The following is a 24,945-nucleotide window of genomic DNA, read 5'->3' on the forward strand; positions in this document are numbered from 1 at the left end:
TTGTATCTTACACAAGGTCAGATAAGCAGCAATCCGAAATAAACGACTGAAAGTTATATCTATATATTAAAAATCATCTATCGTGCTTGAATATAGATGGCGAAAAAAACACTAGTAGATACATAGAAATTCTGTTATTTCATACAATAGATGGCGTACGAAGTCTTTTATTTATGTAATCAAGATAAACTAATTATCCCCGGTCCAGCGGATTCGTCGTCTTTGGCGAGATGTATATTTTATACTAATTACTAAACGGATAATTACGTTTTTACGGTAGCGCACACCGTTGCCCCTCTCACCCTTTCTATTAATATCTGTGTATGTTTGTAATCATCTTCAAGGTTAGTTTTCTACGAAATGTCTTCCCTTACCCGTCGCACGTATTGTTCGCGCCATAGAGTAAATAACCAGCGCGAAAATTAGCGAAGCAAATCAAGAGAGCAACGAAAGTCGCCCTTCGTACAGATTTCCTTCCAATGGAATTGAAGCTCCTTTCGTTTTTCCTTTCTGAAGCTTGAAATCTTCATCTTTGTTATGTCCGTATACACGTACGATATACTGGCTTTATCGTACGCTACTGTCCACGAAAGTCTGCGCGAGAGAAAATTACATTTGGCAGGGAAGATATGATGAACGCTGATGGAACGGCTGCCAGAAAAAGCAGTATTGAAGAATGAGCCACAGCTATGCTCTTTACCAATAGAAAATAAATGTATATTATGTCTATGCAATTATGGTACAGACACGTGTGTTACTCTTGCGAACAGAAGAAGAACTGAACATTGCTATCGCCGGCGAAAATTTGAATATTTATAAGGCCATAGAGCTTGTCTAGTCGTTTCGTCGGTCCCCTCTGAAAATGCTCACGTATCAAGTCTAGGCGTCGTGTCCTAGTCACTCACACAAGATTTTTCAGCAAAAATTTGCAACGATTGGATGGCAAAAATGCATAGAGGTCTATCTCTTTTTCCGGCAGCTATTCGCACCGAAAGACGTGGCGTTCGTTTTAGCTTCATGATTTTCTCGCTTACTTCTCCCTATACGTCTCGAAAATGTGACACCTCCTAATAGGGCTAAATGTATTGTTTCTTTTTGAGTAATATTAAAAGCTTTACAGTCATACCTGAGAATTGTAAAGAAGAAAAAAAAAAAAGCTATAAATTCCCTTGTCTGCTTTTCTATTGAACTTGAGATTAATTTAAACCATGGGAAAATTTAAGCGTTTGTTTTGTACATATTTTGCAATATGCATGCGTGAAGATGATCACTAGGCAAGACTAGGCTGTCTCTCGTTGTTTGCTTGTATGTATATGTTGCTATAACATGTACACTGTGCCTATGAGTGCTGAGAATGACCAGGCCAAAGTAACATGCAACGGCCAGTATAGAAGGCAACGATATGTTGTTGTAGTGATTTGTTGCAAAGTAGTTTTTGTTTTCAGCCGCGCTGTCATGGCGCCGCGACTTCCAAGGTCCGCTAACACCAGCGGCGTGTCGTGACTATGTATGGTCGGCCGATTTCGCCGCCGCCGCCGCCGCCGCCGCCGCTGAAGAAGGCCAATAAGGTCCATCTCTTCAATTCTTCAGCTCGATTTTCTTCTGTTTTATTGTTACCTGAAGCAACAGTCTCTGCTACACTAACGCACACGGACGTATTTTCAGCGGATACATCATTATAATGATGATTTTTTGGGTGGTGGTGGTGGTGGTGGTGGCAACGCTTAAAGCCCTTGAGGTGGTCTCATGTACGCTGGGACAGCCGTTCTTCCCAATGACGGAGCTTCTGTTGTTGTGGTCGTTCTTTTATAGTTGAACTTGTTGCTCTTTATATTGTTGTTGCTGCTGGCGTCGTAGTCATTCTCGAAATTGTGAGCCAGTGCTGCGCCGGACACCAGGACACGCCTTACGCCCGGCCGCAGCATCTAGCAACTACATATCGGGGAAAAAACTATATATATATCCCCATTGGCTCTTCGTGCTGTCAGTCGTGCCAGTCCTCCTACCGCCAGATGGAAGTAGTACAAAGCAAGTAATAAAGATTATAATATTTCTACTGATTATATTTTAATTATGCCGCCATACCATCGCCTACGTAGCAGTGCAATCAATCTCTGCTTGTCCGCTTTGCGTCAGTAGTAGCGAGGCCGTATTAAAACGTTGTGGACGTTGCTGTTGTTAAGGTTGCCAGTGGCTCGCAGGCCACCCACTGCTGGCGAAGGACCGCAAGGACCCCGGCCGAGTACTGGGCCGAGAACAACAAGGAGAAACGAAGGCGAGGCAGTGCAGTGCACAATTCAACGAAAGAGCTACAGGACATAATCGATGCCGCTGATCTAGAGCATATGAGTGTTCGCGCAGAATTGTCAATGCAGAGCTTTTCGGGTTATTAGGAGCTACGATACTTTAAGACCACAACAGCGGTTTCTTGCATAGATCAGTACGCAGCACGGTGCCAATGATATTACAGAAACCGTAAAACTATCGTGATTAGTGAGTTATGCGTCTTGCTGTTAGGCTGCCCTGTTACTCATTGAAAAGTTTTGCGATGAGTACAATTAACGGGAGCACATAGATACGCATTTATTACGTCGGCACAGTAAAACGTCGTAGATTCACATCATAGCCTTTACTATTTCGTCGGCTTAGTACGCCATAATGGAACGTTGCAAAACAGTTAGATGACCTCGTTCTGCATTCAGGACATCTTTTTTTGCACACAAGCCACCGCAAACTAGCCACAAGTGTTTATGTAGGGTATTACCTTGAAGATGTCGACGGGTGACAGCCTTGTCGGTTCCTGCGTCGTCATGTGTTTTAATCAACCTTCATAGTATTTTTGACGAAATAGCGGAGAGCTGGTAGTGGACAAGCAGATACAAGTTAGCTGTCCAGTAATGGCGCAGCCTAACGTCCTATTACTGCAATTCGTCTCCTTTTATCGATGTTCTCCACACAATGTTACGCCGCGTTCAGCTTCTTCCAGACCGTAACGTTGTACGGGGCTATAAACCTCAACTTAGTTTCGAGATGAGAAGGCTGTTTAGATGTGTTAGTCAGTGGTTCTGGCTCGTGCGTGTGACAAACGTCTCAAAATTAAACACAAATCAATTCCATGAGTGGATCATTTTAGGAAAAGGCTTAGTATAATAAGGAGCAGGCCTTCTGATAAATCATTGACTATTCACGGCAACTAAAAGCAGTTCCGAGAAACTGAAATAGATTCGGATCCACAGAAATCAAAGATGAAGATCTTTTTCTCCTGTTCTACAATGAAACCTTCAAGGGAAAAATATGTGTAATACAGGAAGGAAACGTCTTAATGATCTATTGAATAGGACCCTATTTTAATGTGCTGAACCATAACTGAATGAAAGCATTCTGCATCACTTTGAAGGCAAGCAACGTCTGAGGTTCGGGTAATTTACTATTGCATAGGCAATGAGCTTTGATTCAGTCTGCTCGACGAGGCGTTCGTTAATGCACCGCATTTTTTTTTCGCTGAAGAATGTATAAGACAAGTCTGCTTAAATACTTTCAGCTTCCGTTAGGTAAGCTTAAACGATTAAGGATCGAAGATCTGTTTCTCGAACTGGGTATAATTAAAGCTTATTGTTAATAAGTGCGACCAAAAATAACTTACCAGTTATTCGTGTCCGATTAATACTATTTGTATTGCACTTTTCGGACATAAGCAGGAACATTTAACTAGCACAGTTAGTATACAAACCCTTCGAGCCTACCAGCCTCGATCGGTGGCGGCTTTGATCACGGCATTATGATATTTCGCTATATTGCTATACTCAATTTCAGCCATAAACATTATTTTTAAGCAGTAACACCTGGCGTTGTAGTGGATACTTGATTTTTTCATTTTGGGTTTCATCCTTCCGTCAGCGGTTCTTAAATCCTGCCAATATCTATTCAACCAATAGATCTATTCTTGATGCAGAAGGGTCGATGTGCGCGGATCTCATGCACAGTCGTGTTTCAAACCCGAAAGTCATTTATGCCCAAGGCTTATCAGCATCATCAACTTCATATTTATCGCTATCAGGGGCATAATCGTACCATCATCTATCTAACTGCTCCTACCTACTAGTCAGTTGCATCAAAAAACGCATCATTCTATGTTTCCACGGCAAATGCTTATGTCTAATTGGTCGAACGTCGCCCCGTCCGTAACCGCGCACGCGAAGTGGATGTCCGTAAAGCTAAGGTTGAGCTAGACAGAATACGCTCTGACCCTGACGGCGGCGCTGTTTCGTGCATTAGCAACAATAATCTTGAAAAAAAACGATGAAAAGCAACAAATTATATTATATAGTAAGTCATATCGACATTGCAAGGACATAAAAGACAATGTGCCAGTCATCATTGGCCTGGATGGACCCAGAGGTAGAAATACTTAGGGGAAGCGTATGCGTGTATGTAAATTTCTAGGAAAAAAAAAAGTTTTTATCCTTTGCTAACAAAAATAACAATAAAAATCGCAGATCATGGGGCAAAGCTTTCAAAGAAGTATGAAAGCATTTTACGCGAAACCACACTACGCAACGTCGACGTTGCGTTACTTATTGTTGTTCCGTTGAACCTCGCTTTCTGTGACGCCTTATGTTTGTTCCACTTCACTCCATTGCCGTTACCTTACGCCAGGCCTACTCGTTGATATTTTCGTCAAATATTGTCCATTACAGGTAACAGCAGCAGGTTAGAATTATCATTAAGTAATCCTGCAATCTGTGTGTTCTGCAAATGGCTGACATGAATCGTACCCGTCGTTAGATGAAACGATCTTAAAAGCTACATAAGAAAGCATTATTTTAGTACCAGCAAACATTTACAGACAATCCTTTCATTTGCTATCTATTGTTATATTATAGCTCTATCATTCCTGTACCAGAAACCAATTCTTATGTAAGTGCCGCTATCTACTGCTACTGTTGTTAGCAGGTGTTGATGTCGTGAGAGATGTGACGTGATATGAGCGTAGAAAAATCGCAGAAGTCCCCTAAACAGTTCTCCTTTATTGCTTTGAAACCTTTTATTTGTTTTCTACCGGGGTGTCATCAACGGTCACCGCCACAGACGATAGCAACGGTAGCACTGCTGCTGTCTCACCTTTTTTTTTTTTTCTGTCGTCGATAATGTTGTTGCTATTGTTGCCGGCTTTGACCATGTTTCGATTTGTTGTTTACCCAGCAACACTCTATATGTACAATACAACAGCGGCGGCAGCCGGTGACGACAACTACAACAAAAGCACAGCGATCCCCTAGACATTCTGCGCAGTCTGTTGGCAGTAGCAATCTGTCCGACCGCTTGCCGGACGTCATTCCTCTCCGACGGCCTGAACGGGGCCTACGCGCTGTGTCCAACCACTGGTAAAGAATTGAGTAACAACAGATAAGCATAACAACAACGTCATCAATGAAAGGCATCGACAGAGGGACGGCGGCATGGTACTACATATGGCAGCAATGACACCGGTTCGCGACCAAGTCTTCGATAATCAAGAGTGAGTTGTCGTCGCCGCTGGTCGTCTCCGAGTGGTCGTGGCTTTCGAGTTGCCTTCGTGACAATATGTCGGTAGCAAGAATACTGATTCTGACTGCTCTGACCAGTAAATTCTGACAGTCAGCCGACATTCATATGTGTATACAATGATAGTACATCTACAAATAACGTAGGTGTTTCGCAGTTGACCTAAAGGCTGAGCGATCGACCGGCAGACAGGTAGATAGACGATGGTCAGTAGTCGACCGCTAGCTGTCGCTATCGGCGCCATAGCCCCGCCGTCGAAGCGGCTTTCGGTGGCGGCGGCGGCGGTGGCGGCGGCCTATCTCTCGTTGGCTTTTGCTTTGCAGCCACGGGCGAGGCAGTAGGAATAAACGGCAACAACTGAAAATCAACGACGACAAGCCATCGTTGTCATCACTCATTCATTCAATTATTTTATTACTGTTACTGCTGCTTCTGGCTCTATTGTCACCGCCGGCGTTGCTGTACAATAGACGTCCAGACACAAAGAGACGCTGTCTGTTACCGTAGATGCCGTCGGGCAATGTTCTCTGTGGCTGTGTCCTGAATTCGAGCCGGACAGCTGCGAGAGACGATGAATTGAGAACGAGTGATGGCCAATAAAGCCGAGATGAACAGTGGACCGTGCTGGTGGCAGCGTCTCGGCTGAACACTATTTTCGATGACATTCGTTGCGAGCGCTTCTCCTTACAGGCTCGCCTTTAGTTCTACGCCGCTGCTGCTTCTGCTCCTGATGAAGCTCTTCAACGACAAGCGAAGGTAACACAAAAGTGCGGCTACCATTGTTGTTTTGTTGTTTCGCCACTGCTATTGCTGCCGACTGTTGGCCTGAGCATCCTACAGCGGAACAGTGGGCGTTTGCTATTGTTGTTGTTTGTTACTCTCAATAGAACGGACGGACGGATGGACGGATGCGCGGAAGTGCGCTGTGAAATCCTTGGCTTAACGCCACCTTACCAAATGATACCATCGAAGCTACCGGTGTGCAGGACAAACGATATAGTCGACTATCGTCTGCGGTTCCTAAGTCGTACTATTGGTCCTATGAAGTGAACGTAACAACAGAGCAATGGAAACTGGCCACCGTTCTAAAAAGTAATAGTCTACAGATAATCGAGTAGCAAATGTGGGTCGATGGAGTTAATCCAAAGCACGCTGGAAAGAGAGCACAGCCATATATATGACAAACATGTGTATATCGAGGCCTTAAACTCTGTGCACAGGGTACAATCGTTGTCCCGAAAAAGCAGACGATTTTGAGTGGCCGACTTGATCTGAATGACAGCTACCTAACCTACGATCATATGGCTGAATTAGCTGATAAATCGGCGCTGCTTAAATATGCGAACTATCTACAGTGATAAGACCATAGATACTGAACGTGTGCGTACGTTATTTTATCTACCAGAGTCTCGTCAGCTAATTGACAATCAGTCACTGCGTGATTCTGCGATCCTCCTCTAGTTTTCAATAGCCTGCACCTACCTGTCGACTATTGAGATATGAAATGTACAGAATACGATCTCATTTTAATAACGTTTAAAAACAATACTAACATACTTCAAAACCGAATAAAAGCCTTACTAGCTCAATTAACCTGTCTCTAGTGGTTCTTTTAAACCGCTGTTGTTAATACTGATCTATAGATCGATTTTTGAAACGTCTGCTGCACAAAATCGCAAAGTGTCGACGCTAACTACAACTGCCCCGAGTAAAACGGTAGACAAACCGAGGCGCCATTATCGTATGCTCATTAACGTGCTCAGACACTTCGATCACCCGGAGCATGGTAGCGGTACACAGATTAGTTAGTCGACGGAAAGAGCTCTCGATAGCCTGAGATAGGCCGTGAGTACCACCCTGTGCTCACGCACAGCCGGACTTACAAACGATTTCTCATCCCAGCCGAACACGCGGAGGAGCGAAGGCAGGGCGAGAAGGGGAGGGGGTATGAAGGCCAAAGAGGGGACAGAGATCAAAGCGGCCGTAGTGCATGGCTTCTTCTAAACCGGCTCCAAGTAATGGCGCCCTCACTAACGGCTCCGACAGTAAATGCAGCGGCCTTTCAAAACGGCTAGAGATAGACAGTGGTCTATCAGCGATGGCATTTGCAAACATTGGTTAATCTATTCGAATCTTTGAAGGAGACCCCCTCGTACGGCGCCGCATATTTAGGGCCCGATCCATATAATAGGTGGAATGCCACCATGGACCAGACGATTCCGTCTATTTTATCCGAGTCGTGAGTCCGAAGTGATTCAGTGACAACGATCATGACGATGGTCTGATACGACTTATGTTATTATCGATGGTGCTGACGGCTAGATTCACGGAGGCTATATACGCATATATATATATATATATATATATATATATATATATATATATATATATATATATACACGTGTAAATGTGTAACGGCATCTTGTTTTCTATTGTTTGTTTTCGTGTCTAAGAAAGTTGCCCCCATTTGTCGTCCCATATCTCTGCATATGCTCCTCGTTAATGCCGTGCGGTCAGACCCACATGTCGTAGATTGCTGGTATACTGCAACAGAACAGATGGTCATAGTAAAATGAACAGCAAACGACAGCGCAAGTATACGTACGACCTTCAAATAAAACCAAGTGACCATATTTCAGTTGTTTATGTATCTTGCCAGCTACAGGACTGCTGCGAGACTATAGGGTAGCAGACTGGCGAATACCGACATGGATAAGATGATTACGGCTAGTACACTCATAGACTCCTGCCGGTAACACCATAAAATAAGGAATCTAAGTAAGCTAGCAAATATGCTGCTTATCGATTTACAGATTATAGTCGAAAGATCATTTGTGCTTCTACCCTATACGAAGCTTTCGTCAACATTCTGCCTTTTCCAGTTCATCGTATTGGCTGGCACTGCAGCCAGGTATTAGAACATTAGGCACAGCCCAAAACGAGTGTCAGCAGAACTCATACCTAACCCAGTTCAGGGCACGATTAAGAACCAGGCAGTTTAGCAAAGGGTCCGGCAGAAAAAGCAAACACTAATAGCGAGTGTGATCTAACCGACTGCTAGAAGGTATACGGATGAAGCACTGCGAGACTGCGAGGAGAGGCAGTTTTCTAACACGTTAGCATTGAAACGACATCCGTCTAATTACTCGCTGCGTGCGTGACGTAACGCTAAATACGAGCTCTTTTTTTGATTAGTGATTTTGCCAATTGTTCGGAGACCCTGTACTAGTAATTTTTGAGCTCGAATCACACCATGTAACCGATATGTGTTCACATGTTTGTACATGTACATAGCCAACAAACCGGCGACCTGCCACCAGGTCGCAACACTTAATCTTACGATCCGTCGAGCCAAATCGGCAGTCGGATAGAAGTAATCATTGTCTGTTCGCTGGAGGTCCGCGCTGCTTTAGTCAGCGGGCAGACAGCATGGGCCATCAGCGGGTCCCAATAGCCCGATGTCAGCCTTAGCGGTAGCAGTATCAGCAGTAGAACACTGACGAGACCCCGTGCCGCTCACAAGGAAACGTGCTCCTGAGCCGAGGCGACGAATTGATCGAGAGGCGCGCACTCGCTTGCCTACACGCTCCTTGCGGCGAACAGGACCACACAGGCCGGCATCGCAACTGTTATAGCCATGGACCTTGCGAGTCACCGACCGATTGACTGAGTGACTAACTAAGTGAAGGCGCTGCCGCAACGTGAATGGCTTGAACACACGCAGGCAAACGCGGACACGGAGACACTCACATCGATGCCACCTTCAGACTAGCGTAGCTATAGAAGGCCAACAAGCAGAGAGGGTGGAAGAAAGTCGAAAGGTATATACAGGCCGACTCATGGATGCAGGCCGCCGACCTGACACGATCAAGACCGACCGTATCGCCGGGAACAGATCGAGGAATGAGCAGCACCTCATGATCGAAACATGATCAAGACACGAACGTTCACAAACAGCGATGAATTGAGGTGGTTCGCAACATGCCTATGTAAAATAATTGAATGAACCTATGTGGCCTCGCCGAAACTCGTACGAGCGCGGAACGTGTAAAGATGACCGTTAGTCTGTACAATTAGCTAGCTTGCTACGTAGGTAGGTAGGTAGGTAGGTAGGTAATCGGGATTGGCCCGGCAGATAAATGTGTCTGTTTAGGGAGACAACATTTCGTTAGTAGCGGCGTAATCCGTGACATCTGTATGTAATCTGTATGCGACTGTCGCGCCGGGCCGGGGGAGAATATGTTTTCGCATGATGTCGGCGTATACCGAACCGAACAACAAAACATCAGTGATAGCATATGCTGTGGCATAAATACGCAAGCTCTTTAGCTGGATACGTAGATGAGCTTTGCATAGGATCGCTAAGAAGCAAATGTAGCAGACGATGTTGTTATAACGACAGAAACGGGCAGAGCAACTAAACGAAAAAGGTAGCATGATCCAGCCCCGAAGTGCGTCTTGGGCGCTGTTCATGTTTAGGATAACCGCAGCAGATCCGCGTAGAATAATTGTAAATATTGTGTTAGGGGGGGGGGGGGGGTATTTACTGGGGAACGACGCTCAACTGAGCTGACTTTGGAAATGCAATTGGTTTCAACTTTACTTCGAGAGTCAAGTAACTTATAGGTATTATAATGTAATAATGTCCGTCATTACATTCGATGGAGAAACGCTCTCAAATGCTGGAAATATTCAACGCACGATTACCCCATGCTAGAACGTCGTTTTTCGATAGCAAGACGGAATAGGATGCTACAACATAATCGATGGATTATTTTACATGCTTCCTGGCAAAGTGTTTCATACTCAACCTATCTTGAGTTGATACTTCGCGACCTTGTACTTCATCAAGGGGAATTGCTTGCATTCGTTTTATTTTTTTTACTAAAAGAAACTTTAAAAGTGTTTGGATCATTGTTTCTTGAGCCCTATCAAATGTTCGTCGACGCTTGTCCCTGAACGCTTAGTTGGCATGGTACAGGTCTGCAACGTCCAATACTTTTTGAGCTGGTTAGCTGTTCGAAACTCTACGACCTCAATTTGGTTCTAAGGTATTACCTGCATCATTGTAATGACTTAAATATTCTCGTTAAATAGGACATCATTTTTGATAGTATTTAACGATGCCGTGTGAGTTCCGTGTATAACGGTAAGGTCGACGGTAGGATTCGACGTAGGACTCGATGCCTATCATATACGCCTCTTAGATTATCATAGTGCGTAAAGCTCGCTGACTTTTGGATGACAAGGCTATGTAATTTAATTGCCATCTTTTTTAGCATTTTCTTATATTATATCGTTCGCTTTTTTTTTTTGCAATAAAGGAGTTCTCTTTGCCTTAGAGTATTAGAAGGGTTATACAAGGCCGCCTTCGGTAAGGTCTATTTAAAGGATTTTTTCAGCCTATATATATATCATTTATGCATATTCCGGCTGCGTAAACCACCACTAAGTCCACCAACTCAAAATTTTAAAACATCTTATTCATTTCAAAAATCATTATGAACATTCTAGGTCAGCACATGCTTTCACGATTCTGATACTTCGGGCCTGAATTTGTACTGAAATTTCGCTTCGGGCACCACAAATCTACTGCCTGCAGCAATGCTTATGATATTTTATAATGACGGGGTAAGTTGAAACGCTTTGTATAGCTAGCAGCAGCAGCAGCGTCCGTTGTGAGTTGGTACCACGTAGTCGCCACCGCTAACCACTACGGCCTATGCTCAATGATCCGAAGAGGCGCTTTCTCAAGCTTACCAGCCAAGCGAGTTGTACATATCTGTATAAATACACATCCATCTATCGTTGTTCAGTCGCTTGATGACGTCCCGCCTTTTCCATTGGCAAAAAAGGGGCGGTGCTTGTCGCTTCGGGGAGAAAGCACGATTACCAGCCATAAGTCGTTCGTCCACGGCGGCCGCCACTAACGCCGACCGTTGCTGTCGCCAACGCTGCTGCCACTGAGACCACCAGTTAAGACAACGACCAGCGGGAGGAGGAGGGAAGAGAGCGCGCGGGTTGCTATTATCGCCGGTGTCGTCAGCGTCGAGTAGAGCGGCCAGCGGGGCTCTCGCTGGCCCCGCAGTTTGGTAAAATGGCCACGGAACAACGTCGGCGACAGGAACAGCTGATTCTGGTGCGGTTACTGCACCAGCAGCAGCAGCAGCACCTAGAAATAACAATGTAATGGCCGATATTGCAGGTGATTCACTTGTGGCATAAGGGAAAAACGAGAAGGGAGTGTACAGTGGGTTGCAATGGCAGTGCACGCAGTGTATGCCGCGGTCTATCCGACAGCTGTCATAGAGTTTGCTGGGGTCTATGTGGTTCGAAAACTTTGAGATGGCACCAAAGTAGGTTTGGCCAAACTCGTCTGGCCTTGCAGTTATACAATGAATGGAATTGCATATTCTGATCGTAATTTTTAAGAACGAAAATATGTGTGTAAGGCGTGTGCACTATTTGGACGCAATGCGTACGTTAAGTACACAACTCTAAAGTCTTTGGTTCTGTGCCCACATGAGACAACGTTATATTTTTCGATAAGCCAAGTTCCTTATAATGTAAGGACATTTTGGTCTTAGCAAAATTTGAATATTGCGTTCTGAGCCTTACAGAGGCCCCGTGTAGGATCGCGGCTAGTAGGTAGTTGCTTTTTGTCCTACGAGACCTTCAGCAATAGCAAGGGGTGAGTGTCTTCTAAGTTTAGTGGTAGCTTCACTCAGGAAAGTGTATCCGGATGTCAAGAGGTGCGTATTAAAACAGTTCTCATCTGAAAGCTTCCTCTTAATATGTTTAGTGTGGTGCTTACGTGAATGCCAAAATAATGTCTCTAGGTCCGTTTCTAGCAAAAGGCACCTAACACAACAAGGTGTTTGCGTGGGGGTTGACAATTAAAACTATGATGATACGTCCGCACCAGCCAAAATTAATTGGTTACTGGACAGCACTCACATTTCGTTTCTGTTCCAGCAGTGGCATAGTTCAATATCATCCCGTATATATAGCATATCCCGAATATAAGCAAGTTAACATTCTGTTTCATATTTATCTTGTGGCGCCACACGTTGCTATGACAAAACCACCCCCTTAAACGGGGGTGCTGTGTCCTAGAGCGATCTCGTTTCAACTCAATTGTGGACGCTGCAGCGATGTCTCCAGCGTCAACTATAAAACGCACTAGACATAGCTGCAGCTGATATAATCAGTCAAGTTGGCCCTTTCCCTGACTGTAGGACTGGCCTGGCCATTGGAATTCCCGGATCTCCAAGTCTCGTGTGATCATCGGTATCATCCTACAACAGCCGCGAAAGAGAAAGACTATTGGCCCACGTTACGCCAGTGACGTGGTGGCCAAGCAAGTATCGACACGTCGTTTGCTTCGTCAGCTTCTTTTTGTTCTCTTCGATTACGATGTCAAAGATGATTGTGCTCTCTGCAACAGTAGGAGGAAGATGAACGGAAAAGAATCAGATGTCCTTTTTATCATGGAGTGGCCTGCGTCGGTTACGAACCATCGCAGGACCACCCGGTCGTCTCCGTAATGTACCGCCAGTCCAGAACGCGTGTTGTACCTGTATACCCGAACCGTTGTCGTGATTGTCGCTGTTAGATATTTTTGCTCGATGGTGTCAGCTTTGCTGATGGCCTGCTATTGTTCCTGTCGTCGTAGTCGCGTCGAGGCGCGCCCCTCGACGCCTTCGATAATACGATCCTACGTCCGGCACACATGATTGACTATTCAGGCCCAGCCGTGTCCGGAGTTGTAAGCAGTAGTATCTTATGTAGCTGTGCTATCAAGCGGTGGAACAATGGGCCGATGACTATTTGCGGCAAAGCGAGTGAGCAAAACGGACAACTCGCCTCGCCTCGGAAAGGAACGGAGAAGGGGGGTAAATATTGGAGACGTGCACACCTACAACGCAAAACACTACAGCATGATTCTGTGTGCAGAAAACGGGAAGAGCAAGTTAAGAGCACGTTGCTGCGATCGCTACTCATCATCATTGCCCCAGATGGAATAGCTGGATGAAATCGACGATCTCACGGATTCGGCGAATCCTAAAGATCCGAACGCTGAATTACGATGGGATTTAAATGTTGCCTCGTGCTTGGAGAGTTGTTTGGGTTTGATCCGTTTATTCGGGCGTGTACAATGGAGAATGCATCATATGCTATCCCAATTTAAGGCGGGCCCTATAGCAAATATTTACCTATTTAGTTATCCGTTTAAAGTCTGTAGCCTCGCTCAGAGCTTTGTGATACAGTGAGCTGGCAATATTAACTAAAAGTAAATATGTTATATTTAATATACAGCTGTTCCTCCTTGTACTGTGCCGCCCTAAAGCCCATGTCCATTTTTGTCTAAGTTTTGCACGTTCATACGTGCTCTGTTGAGTACTATTGCATTATATTAATCAATTTCGACGTGCGCCCTCGTTCCGCAAATGTACAAATCTATCATTGTCATCAAATAGCCTACAGCGATAACTGGCATAATTATATAGGTCACGGTTGAGCAGTCCTACCCTGCACGTCGCGGCCTTCATCGTCATCATCATCGTCATTGTCATTATTAGGCACGAAGCGATAATCCGTTGTGCAGTTGTTCAATAGCGATCGAGTGTTAATCTCCAAGCACCGATGACTATTGTTTACTGTCGTTGTATCTGTCTAACTGGCGATCAGCAACACCGTGCCGTTGCTGTGGTTGTTACCGAGTTCATTGCTGTTTTGTATTGACGACCCCGAACGGACTTGTTCGGTGTTGCGTCGGCCGAAGATAAAAGGCCCAACGCCCTCTGGGTGGTCGCTGCGCCCGATGTGGTCAAAAGGCGAGAGGCACTCAGCAGGACCGCGTTGCAGGCGACAGCGCTGCCACGACGCTCACCACTGTCGGCCGCAGCGGCTGCTGTCACACTTCGTAAGTGACATTAGCAGAGATTGGCACAGGCCCTAACCGGCGTCCGGTCAGAGATACCTACGAATGTCTGAGGGGTTCGCTGCGGTATCAGCAACGCCAGCAGCGTCCACCGTCGATCATCTGTAGACAGAACGGTTGCCGTCGTTCGACAACTGAGAACAGTTCATTGTTAGGCCCTAATGAAATTGCTGATGACGTTTCGATGTCAGAGACGACGAAGTGGCATACAGCCAGATCTACGTATCGTCTGATCGACAAATCAACGTTATTTACAGGTTATTCTATCTGATCGAAAACGTTGCCAATGTCCGAGCATGGTTCGTCTTAGCTGCTACTCTGCCATGCGGCAAAGATTTTCTAAAGCATTATAACTGCTGCAGACAAAGAAACAGCGAACGCCTGATATACTGAAAGTAAAACGTGAAAATCTCATCGGAGAGACGAAACAGTAAGGCTGCTTACTGTTCTTTTCGACAATACCGCCACTGATTAATGAATTGGTGGCCCTTTTGAATTCCCAGCGGCGACTGGGTCTGGCCTGTATGCTGAGGTGTCCTTCGCTTCTGACTGGCGTTTGCGTATGCCGGTGGCGAAAGCTGTACAAAGGGGCGATTCGAGGGCCTATTTGCTGAACTTGATACGTGGCCACAAACTGAGCGGGCTGTTTTTATGACAAATGATGTTGAATTCAATTTCTTTTTCGTGACGATTAACCGGAATACAAGTCAGCTATAGACATACCTTACGTTTCGAGTTTATTTAATCACTTCACATTAGTTGTCTTCGTATTGTACATAATTTCGTTGCCGCGTGGAGTATAGAGCGCGCTTACGACCGTGAAGGTTTTCATTATCCTTGATTTTTTTTAACGCGCGAGGTTACATTGTCGTTGACTGTTGTCACATAGTTTGTCTTAGACACATGCATTATTGCATGAAACTGTGTTTTGTGAAGCATCAGTGCTCACACTTATGCCATGAACAGCTAGCTTCTGGTCGCAGGCGGGTTCTTTCTGTATTCTTACTAACTGTACTGTAAAAACTCACATTACCTTCATGACATTGGCCTTTTTCTGATATAAGCCTGTGTTTGTATTGTCCTTCGTATTAATTCGGCTGGTGGGTCTTATGTTGATGCGCTGCCTCAAATGGTCGTCGCATCCGGTCGATGCAATCCCTTGCCACTACCGTTGGTCTGAAGTTCACCATTGACGTACGTTTAGACTATGACCCCTTTCCACTGTCGATGTCTTCAATGTCGTTCCTTTTCTATTAATTTGCTTGCTTGGTCTTTTTCTTTTTCCTACTGAACGTTACGATGGTGTATCGGAGCGATGAACGACTTTCGGAAAGACATCAACATAAACATCAATATTGTCAGAAGCCAACACGCACCTTCAGCAATACATGTAGACAAAAAAGCCAGTACCTTTTTATGGTGGGCAGCTCAGTGTTGAAACCACTACATTCGCAACAGCATCGTTCGTTTAGTGTCCTTAAAGCATTTGCCGATGCCTATCGAACGACCTTACCCGTAGTTTGTCTCCATTTTCGGATCCTCAGTATAGGACAGAGATGAATCTCTCTATCCTTTACCCTCTTCGACTCTTAGCTGGTGGTCAGACTTGGTCGCCTGAACCTTCTCAGGCCTGAGCGACTCGTATTGGTGACGCGCGTGGATGCGCATGACGTGAGCACTGTTAAGCGATATCCGATTTATCATAGTTATTGATGTAGGTACCACTAGCAACGATGGTGCCTGATGATGATATCGCATCTTCTAATAGCTCTCATTCAGGACAACTTTGTCATACTCAGAAACAGTGTGCAGTTACGCCACTAGAGGTTGTTACCTACATCGCATAGAGGTACGCGTTTGCAATCGATTTTTGTCACATATTCATGTATGATACGATTAAGCCGTAACGAACTTGGACGTTCGATGAGCAGCTTGAATCGGACACTATGAACCTACGAAGCGGCGTCAGTGCATGACCAGGAACTTTAAAGCCAGTACAAGTAACTGTCAGTAATAAGAAGTATTTAATTTTTTCGTGCGTCGTCCAACGCCGCATTTAGCATTGTAGAACACTGATTTTTCCCTCCTCCGTATGGCCGTATATCTATCTACCTATGTCTTTGATGCCTATGCTAATGCAACGCGGATCGACCAAATGTGATTGTACCACGAGAGAATTTTCGTTCATCGAAAGGTCACCGAGCGAAATGATATATGTCCGTTGTTGACAATCGTTGATAACAACATTACAGCCAAGTGGGGCTGATTAAGCCCAAGTGAAATCGAAATAAAAGGAGTGACCACACAGTTTTACACCCCCTCGCCAAAAATTTACCGAAACAAGGTTTAATTCTGATTTTCTTAAATTTAATAATTAGTAACTGAATTCTAAACGGCTCACCGTATCATCAGAGGAGTAGGGCAACGACTCGAAGTTTCAACTCTCGTGGCAATAGCGTGCGATCTTATGCCACCGTCGCGTGCAGCTTTATGAAGCGGGCCTGGAAGGAGGTCAAATTAAAGAGAATATGTGATACGCGTGTGTATGTTTATGTGTGTGTCTATATGTGTGCTTACTTATACGCAATAATCATGTTCTTAAGACCAGCTTTAGGTTGAAGCAATGATGACAAGGATATTAAATTTATTTTCAATAGTAATAACAGCCATTACTCTCATTCTCACTTTCATAAAAATAACATTAAAAAGTGATTGTAAGAAATACGACAATCAACGGAGGAATTACGCCAAGCACCAAAGAAAGAAGTTATTTTTCAATATGTTGGAGTGGAACAATCATCATACTTTTCAATGACTTACAATTAATCCGATAATTTTGACGTTAAGTTCGATTAAATCTAGATCCGATGCTTTAATTAACACGGATCCTCTCATGTAATCGCTATAGTTAATGCGGAACTTCTATGGCTGTATAACACTTTAGCAGTCCATTTGTATAAGTACGTAACACATTTTCATCAATTTGGAGAATAACTTTTAAAGGATTCTGTGTTTTAATCAAAGACAGCTTTTTCCTGAACCGTAACCAGGCCATGCGCCTCGTTCATTTCTTTCCGATTGTAGGAACCTTTGCTCCGATAGATTAACCTAGCCTTCCTGAAAATTTTTCCTTAGGTCTCTTTTTTCAGGTTGTACGATGCTTTCTTTACAAGCATATGACATTCAAATCACAATAACAATAATAGCTGGAATGGTTGCTACGCAGGGGGCGTATCAAGACCATGCTCATCCGTTTGAACCAAACCGGTTATTTGTCAAAGTTGAAGAGTCGAGATGGTCTGTACATGCAGTTTGTCTCATTCGTTTTCCGTTGCCGTTCTTTTAGACACCCACTCCTCTGACAAACCCATTCTGGCGTTGGTCACGTTCGTTCCGAGTAATAATGATACTACTTGTGGGTTAGGGAGAGCCATTCGGTAACCGAGCGTTGACGTTGACGTTGACGGCCATTGCCTTTGCTTTGCTTTGTCACCAACAGTCTCGGCGGGATCCGCCTACCTAACGTCCTGTTTCGACTTCTCATCGTCGAGCGTTCGAGCCTACCGTATTCCGATTCAATCCGTCTGTATTCGTACTCATTTCCTTTGATGTCGTCGTTGATTTTGTGGCAGAGTTGTTTGTTGGCAAATTGTAGTTATGGGGGGTGCGTTTACTGATTGAACAATTGTTATCGATCAACCGATCGAAAGCTGTGAGTGCTCATGAGAGAATCGAGCGGGCGAAAGTGTTGTCTGCGGTCCTGTCTTTTGCCAGCGTGAGATCGTGATGAACTCGTTTAGCGTTCCATTACTATCATTGATGCTCTTAGAAGAAGGGAGACAGAAAGAATAAACGACGCGAGAGCGAGAGAGGGAAACGCTAATCAACGATTTGTCCTGCACACGTGGTCATCAAACTAGTAATACGCCCCTATTAAACATCGCCAGTGAAGAGCTTTTACCCATATTTCGTGCTGGCTTAGAGTGTTTTGGCTATGGCTTATGGTAATAGAGAACTGCCCCTATCGAAATATGGACTAACCAGTAAAACGTGGGAGAGACACGATGAAAATATGAGGAATGATATATATGGTTTTGCGGTTGTATAGTCCAATTGATAATAGTGATGGTGCTGGGGGTGCCCAAACGCCCGTTATATACGTCCATGGCGGTCTCCTAACGATAGGGTTGGTATACTGAAATCATTATTAGTGACTCTGTCCTCCCTGTGCAATAAAGGAAATGATACACGAGATAATATAAAGGAGCCCGTAATTTTACTTTGTTTGTTCATTTGGTTTGTTGACTGTACTTCCAACATAGTGGGCCTCTGCATAAAATTCTGTGTTAATACTTTTCTAGACCCCTAATTATCTATGTTATATGTATATATTGAAATCTTTTATCTGCCATAGATTTTTCATTGGTACATCTCTTTTCCTTCTGTTTTCGTATGTTTGAAAATGATATGTTTTACTGATCGAGTTCTAATCGACAGCTGTGTAGCGACTAGTATCCGACCATTTCATCCTCTGGACCTGAACGCTTGCTTTTAATTCACTGTTGTTTGCGGTAGTCAACAGAGATAAACACACACATAATCGTGAATAAATGTGTCTGCAATTGTAATTTAATTAACTGTTTCCGTCAACGCAGCACAACCGTTATCTCAATGCGCTCAGTTGACTCAGGTCGTGGTCTTCACAAAACAACAACGACCCTGTCGATTGCCACACGACAAATCGGCGCAGGCGTCAATAGATGAAAAAAGTATTTTGTACATTCGGAAGCGGTGGTGATGACCACTGAGGATGTAGCCGTAACTATCAAAGTGAGCCATCAGCGGCAGATAGCAAAAGGAATAACCATGGCGACAAGAGCTGCTGCCGCCGCCGCCGCAGCTGCTAAAAGGAATAATTTGTAGTGGAAGTGAGCGTTCAAGTCCGGCACGTATATTACTGGATTGGCAGACACACGCGTGCTCAAATACAAATCGTCGACAGACCAGCGAACCGTCCTGGTTGCGTCGGCCCCTAGGGACCACCCCGGGAGTGCAGCCGACCCGATCGGTGTTGCCGGCGCTTATCCCGACCGACCAGCAGTAACAAAGATGATATAGCCAAGTACCAACACGTCATTCGAAGATAGAAAGTGACGCTGCTCATCCTACAGCAGCGTTATGTATCGTAAGCGAACGACGCGTACGCGGCCCCTCGACGAGGAACAGCGCCAGCTTAAACCTTCCCGCCGCGGCGACGACGACGGCGACACCGTCGCTGGCTGCCAGACGCCATTACTGCGAGCAAACGACACCTTCGACTTCGTTGCGGCTGCTGACGAAAATTCAACGAACAGTCATAGAATGAGAGCAATTTGATACAACGATATAGAATGGCGAGTCTTCGTGAGCATTTCTCGGTCTTGCCTTCAAACGCTCGCTCTTTTGTTGCACTTTATCATCTCAGTCACCATCATCTGTGTTATTGAATTATGATAATTGGTTTCTAATCGGCCCCTACCCCCATCTTTTTTAGCTAAGACGAACATCGGGGACCCTCAGCAGTGAGCCGAAATATGACGATGGCATAAAAGGGAGCAGCAGCAGCAGCAGCAGCCAGCCAGTGCTAACAAAGAACAGATAGCTGCTATAACAATAACAATAAAATGAAAGGAAAACGACGAGATTGAGTCATTACGGTAACACACACAATAGCGAAAAGCGGCTACCAACGAAGACGGTAGAAGAGTAACAAAAAATTGAATTTGTTTGGGAGCGAACTGCATACACACCGGATCGAGGTGGAACTCTACCTAAAACGTAACTACAGGCCAATGCAGTCATTGTCAACGGGGAAAGACAGACCAACTAGTTCTATCTTTTGTTCACTTAACAACGTGGTCATGCTTGTGACCCTGTTGTTGGTATCCGTATACTGTGCGATCCTAAATCGAGTAGCAACGAAGACTGTTATTGTCCTTTAGCCTGATTGATTGCCCTAGTGTTGATTAATAAAACATTAGTAGTTACGTGCGGAGCGTCAGAGATAAGTCACTATTTCCAAACAGGTAACCGCACCCGTGGCTCTATACTAGCTACGTTGATCTATGTAACAATAAAATAGGATTGGCATTTATTTTCAAGTTAGGTAAGAGGAACTTTTGAACGTTTTCGGAATGAAAAGAAATCCCGAATGATAGGCCCTCTCTCTCTCTCTCTCTCTCTCTCTCTCTATATATATATATATATATATATATATATATATCTAAAGTTACCAACTGAGTAGGTTATCTATATTCGTAAAATTACACTTTATGTTGATCCATGTAGAAAAGTAAAAGGACCTTGCAGTTTTACCTAGAATATAAGTTAAATTCAATTTCTTCTTCGCTAAATAAGCGGAACTTAATACACACCATATGGCAAACCTGAGCCATTATGTATTTTTGCAACAAAGTCAAAAAAGTTAAGCGACAAATTGTACAGCGTATAAAACACAATAATCAAAATCAATCATCATCAATAAGAAAATTCTTGACCATATCATTTATGCATTTGTAAAATGCTACTATTTCAGTTGTAAATTGTACTGTACCCCCGTAAGACTATGGTATCGATAAGTATGGGAGAATAAAAAGGAGAAAATAGAGTTCTGGACCACTCATAACACAGTGCTGTGTCGACCCAATATCTAGCTTTCGATCCCTTAAGGAGTCGGAGTCTTCGCTGGTGTCGAGGATCGAAGTTGTTGTCAGCGACCTCAGACCGCAGTGTATTTATCATGAAGCGTATTATACAACATAAATTCATACACAGTTCTCTTCAGTCACTCGCCCCTCCAGCCCTTGGTTCCTCACGCCTAGGTAAACAATTGCTGCGTTTCATAGACTGTCAATACTCACGTATGTGTACGTTTTACATTCTTGTTCAGCGCGATATATACGGCAACAGGCTGCATCGCTCGCCATCTTGATCTTAGCCTGTCAACCAATTTGTGCACAACGCGAGAAATATTGTATACAAGCCGTCCGTCGACGTTAATCTGTGATTCACGTAGACGCGATATGCAGAAATAATCGAGAAGAGCACCCGCACCGATAAAAACAACGACAAAGTACAAGAACGTTCCCTCCTGATCCGTTACTGTTTGTAATTGAGCAACAAAAATGAGGATCAAGCGTTCACGTCGTAGCAGCAGTATTAACAACGACAGAATGAATAGCACTTAAATACCAAACAGCTAAAACAGACGAGTACTGACCTCTCTCCATCCGTCGAAACCTGTCGGAAAGGCAGTCGGCGGCAGCACTAAGTCAAAGCTATTGATGGGCGTTGACTTTGTGTCTGATCCGTCCGGATCGCCGACGAGAGCCGTCCGACAAAACGCCCCATCGATTTAAATTCACACGCCCGCCGTTGTTGTGCCCATTCGTTCGGTGTATGCTAGACCACTCGCTACTTCTGCTGCTGCTACTCGAATCGCTTATACTACTAGTAGTACTATATGTACGTAATGCCGTTGACGCCAGCAAGAATGACGTGCGAAACGCTGGCGGGGGAGACGATGCTCAGATGCTCGTCCGAGAAAGAACGCGGATGCCATAGAACCACGTCGAGTACACGAGGTACTTGTGATAGCAGTCGTTGTAGTGGTATTATTACGGCCAAAGTAGGTGACGGCCTTTTGATACAAAGAATTCAAGAAGACGCTTAATAGCGAGATAAACGGGGAATGAATATGAAAGCTTAGTCTAAATCCTACCGGAAGTAAGCGGACGAGCCTTTAATAATGTTTTCTGTCCTCTGCTTAAGCGCCTCCTTTGCCTCGCGCTATGCTGCTAAGTGTTAGAAATCGCTAATATTGCCGTAGCTGCTGCTGATTGTAGTTTACATGCAGATATTTCCCTTTTTCCGTTGCTGGCCCCGAAAAACGATGCGTGCGACAACCACGCGTATCTGTTGTCGGCTGTTTTGATCAGACGACCTTGATTGTCCTGATCTGGCCTGTCCGACTTGCGAGACCTTGCCGATTTTCGAATTAGTACAGCCGACAGCTATCCATGCAACGAACGAAGTCCATTTGGCCGTTTGTCGTCTTCGTTAAGTTCTTATTGTCTACTTCTTAAGCCGCTGCTACTCCACTTGCCTGTTTTGATACATATGTGTCTCTGTATTTCGTTGACCTTTTCATACGCGGCATTTTTTGCGCGCACATCAACATTCCGTGGTCCCATGGTGTTCTTCGGAATAGGCCGGTTCATCGTAAGGCTTACCGAGTCCGTCGCTCGTCGTGCACAATGAATAATCCAGCAAATGACGATTTTCATCTGCAAGAGTCGCGACCATTGCCTAATGTCTGTTGTTTAAGCCAAGCCGGAGGAAAGGAGGCTGATCGTGCGAGCATTAATGTTATTGTGCAGGTATTGGCAGAAGTAGCGGTAACGGCAGCCGATGAGGTAAACCGCTGTACCGCGTAACTTCTCCATGAGGAATGTAAAAGTCAGCCATTCCATAGATAGTTGGCGGGCAATCATTTTTTTTTAGCATCAGAGGGGCGGCCCTTTTAGAGGTAAGGGCCGGGAAGGGGTCAAAGGTGTCTGACGCCGCACCCTAAAAATTCGTCTCCCGACTTAATTGAATGGGGAGAAATTTACGTCAGAAAAGCTGAGAAAAACGCTAACGTGAGGCCAAAGACATACAACACACGAAGGTAATATCAAGCGCCAATAATGACATAATTACGGCAACTTTGCCTAGATATCCTGATTGTTACTACGACGACGACGACGACTTGTATGGTCATTTGGCTCTTTTTAATTGCGAAAATAACCAGGGTTCAATATCGGGTAGCAGCACGCGATAAGCACGGAGTGAACTTGCTGAGACGGCATGATAGTAGCTTGCTCGCGTAATGTCTACGTGTGCATATAGTGTGCAAGCATGTCTTTTGGCAAAGGACTCCTTTGTCAGTTTGAGGATAATTTGAAATTACGTTAATAGTAATAATTCAATGAATATGTACACGATAAATATATTATTATCGATTCAAAATACGGGCGCGAGCAAACTGCTACTTCTTCCGAATGGCGGCAAGCTTGCCGAGCCATCTTCTGCACAGCACCCGATAATTTTCCGATCGTTGTTCCGTTTATTAGTTGACTCTGTGATACTGCTTCGTGTAACTGTAGATAACTCTAAGCTGTGCGTGAACGATTGGATTTACAGCAAGCCTCGATCTCGATGATAACAACTCTGGTGCTTCGTCGGAGCAGGAGGATGGCGAGGTCGGGATCACGCTCAAAAGAAAACAACGGAGATCGCGGACGACATTTACGGCACAACAGCTGGATGAGCTAGAGCGTACGTTCGAGCGAACTCAATACCCGGACATCTATACCCGTGAGGAAGTAGCCCAGCGGACTCGTCTCACCGAGGCTCGTGTGCAAGTGGGTATCCTGGCTAAATCCTGTGAGACCGAATCATTTCGAGTTTAAATTTGAAACATTAAGAGAACTGCCACTTACTAGGTTACTTGTTCCAATTAGAGGACAAGTATAGATAACAGCTGAACCTGGAAATCCTTAAAGTGTCACACAAATGCTAACTGGCGTATCAAGTCAAGGTCCATTCGTGATACCGCATCTGGCTAAAATTAAATGTTATTCTTTAAAGTGTATTTCAACGGTAAATTGTTGAAGCGACAGTGTGACTATTTAATATAAATAATATTTTACGCGAAAGATCAACTCTCAGATATGTGCTTACCTCAGCTAGCAATAGACACAACACAGAGAACTATACACATGAGCAACAATTATGATCGATCCCCTTGTTCAACGCTGGCGTTGCATGACGCTTATCTTAATATAGGCAATCCTTCTTCTGTTTCTGACGAACGGCATGATTTCACTTAAAGAAAGTGCGAACGGTTCAGGTACCGTTGCTTCCCTACAGATCCCGACTCTTCTGACGAAATTAGCATAAGTATCTTCTGTAACTAAAAAAAATTCCTATGTGATATATATATCCAAAAACTCACTAAGGTGCTATACTTCGATAGTTTTAGGCATAGATGAATATGTACAATGGTTTTATGTTATCAAGATCTGTTTCGCAGAGGGAGTGTCGTAAGCGTGGTTGCGTGGATTACCTTGAAAAAGAAGAAAAAGGGCCGCGTACTAGAGGTCCTCGATCTACCAGTTCGTCCATAGACGATTCACAGTTCGTTAACTAAATACATTAGTTAACTGAATGAAAATTGCCGTGTTGTCCTAATTGATTGTGGCCACTCGAAGTTCCCCCGCTTAACTAGCCTGTCATGTCTAACCGCCCGTATTGTCGGCTTCACTAGATCTTAAATCTGTACCTATCGTAATCTTTCAGTTTCTCGGTACCCTATCCCTGTCCGAGTGTCAAAAACTTTCCCCTTCTATTTGTAGGTTACAAAAATGTCCTTCGGC

The 24,945-nt window shown here is 44.5% G+C and overlaps 1 protein-coding gene and 1 long non-coding RNA gene across 3 annotated transcripts in view; one reads left to right on the forward strand and one right to left on the reverse strand.

Annotated features, from left to right (window-relative positions):
• The window catches only part of LOC111252661 (uncharacterized), a 54,326-nt gene that overhangs the window by 17,032 nt on the left and 12,349 nt on the right, over positions 1-24,945 (forward strand). For both annotated transcript variants that reach the window (XM_086992399.1, XM_022810909.2), the window contains one exon: positions 23,711-23,931. In XM_086992399.1, the coding sequence (XP_086848525.1) occupies positions 23,711-23,931 (221 nt within the window). The remainder of the gene's footprint in view (positions 1-23,710; positions 23,932-24,945) is intronic.
• Positions 130-21,756, reverse strand: LOC111252662 (uncharacterized). The gene is made up of 3 exons (XR_002674303.2): positions 21,388-21,756; positions 16,890-16,989; positions 130-11,716 (listed from the first exon to the last, which is right to left on the reverse strand). It is a non-coding gene; the product is annotated as an uncharacterized LOC111252662 (long non-coding RNA).

Source organism: Varroa destructor, unplaced genomic scaffold (genome assembly GCF_002443255.2).
Source record: "Varroa destructor unplaced genomic scaffold, Vdes_3.0 BEIS01000006.1, whole genome shotgun sequence".
In the NCBI taxonomy this organism is placed as follows: Eukaryota; Metazoa; Arthropoda; class Arachnida; order Mesostigmata; family Varroidae; genus Varroa; species Varroa destructor.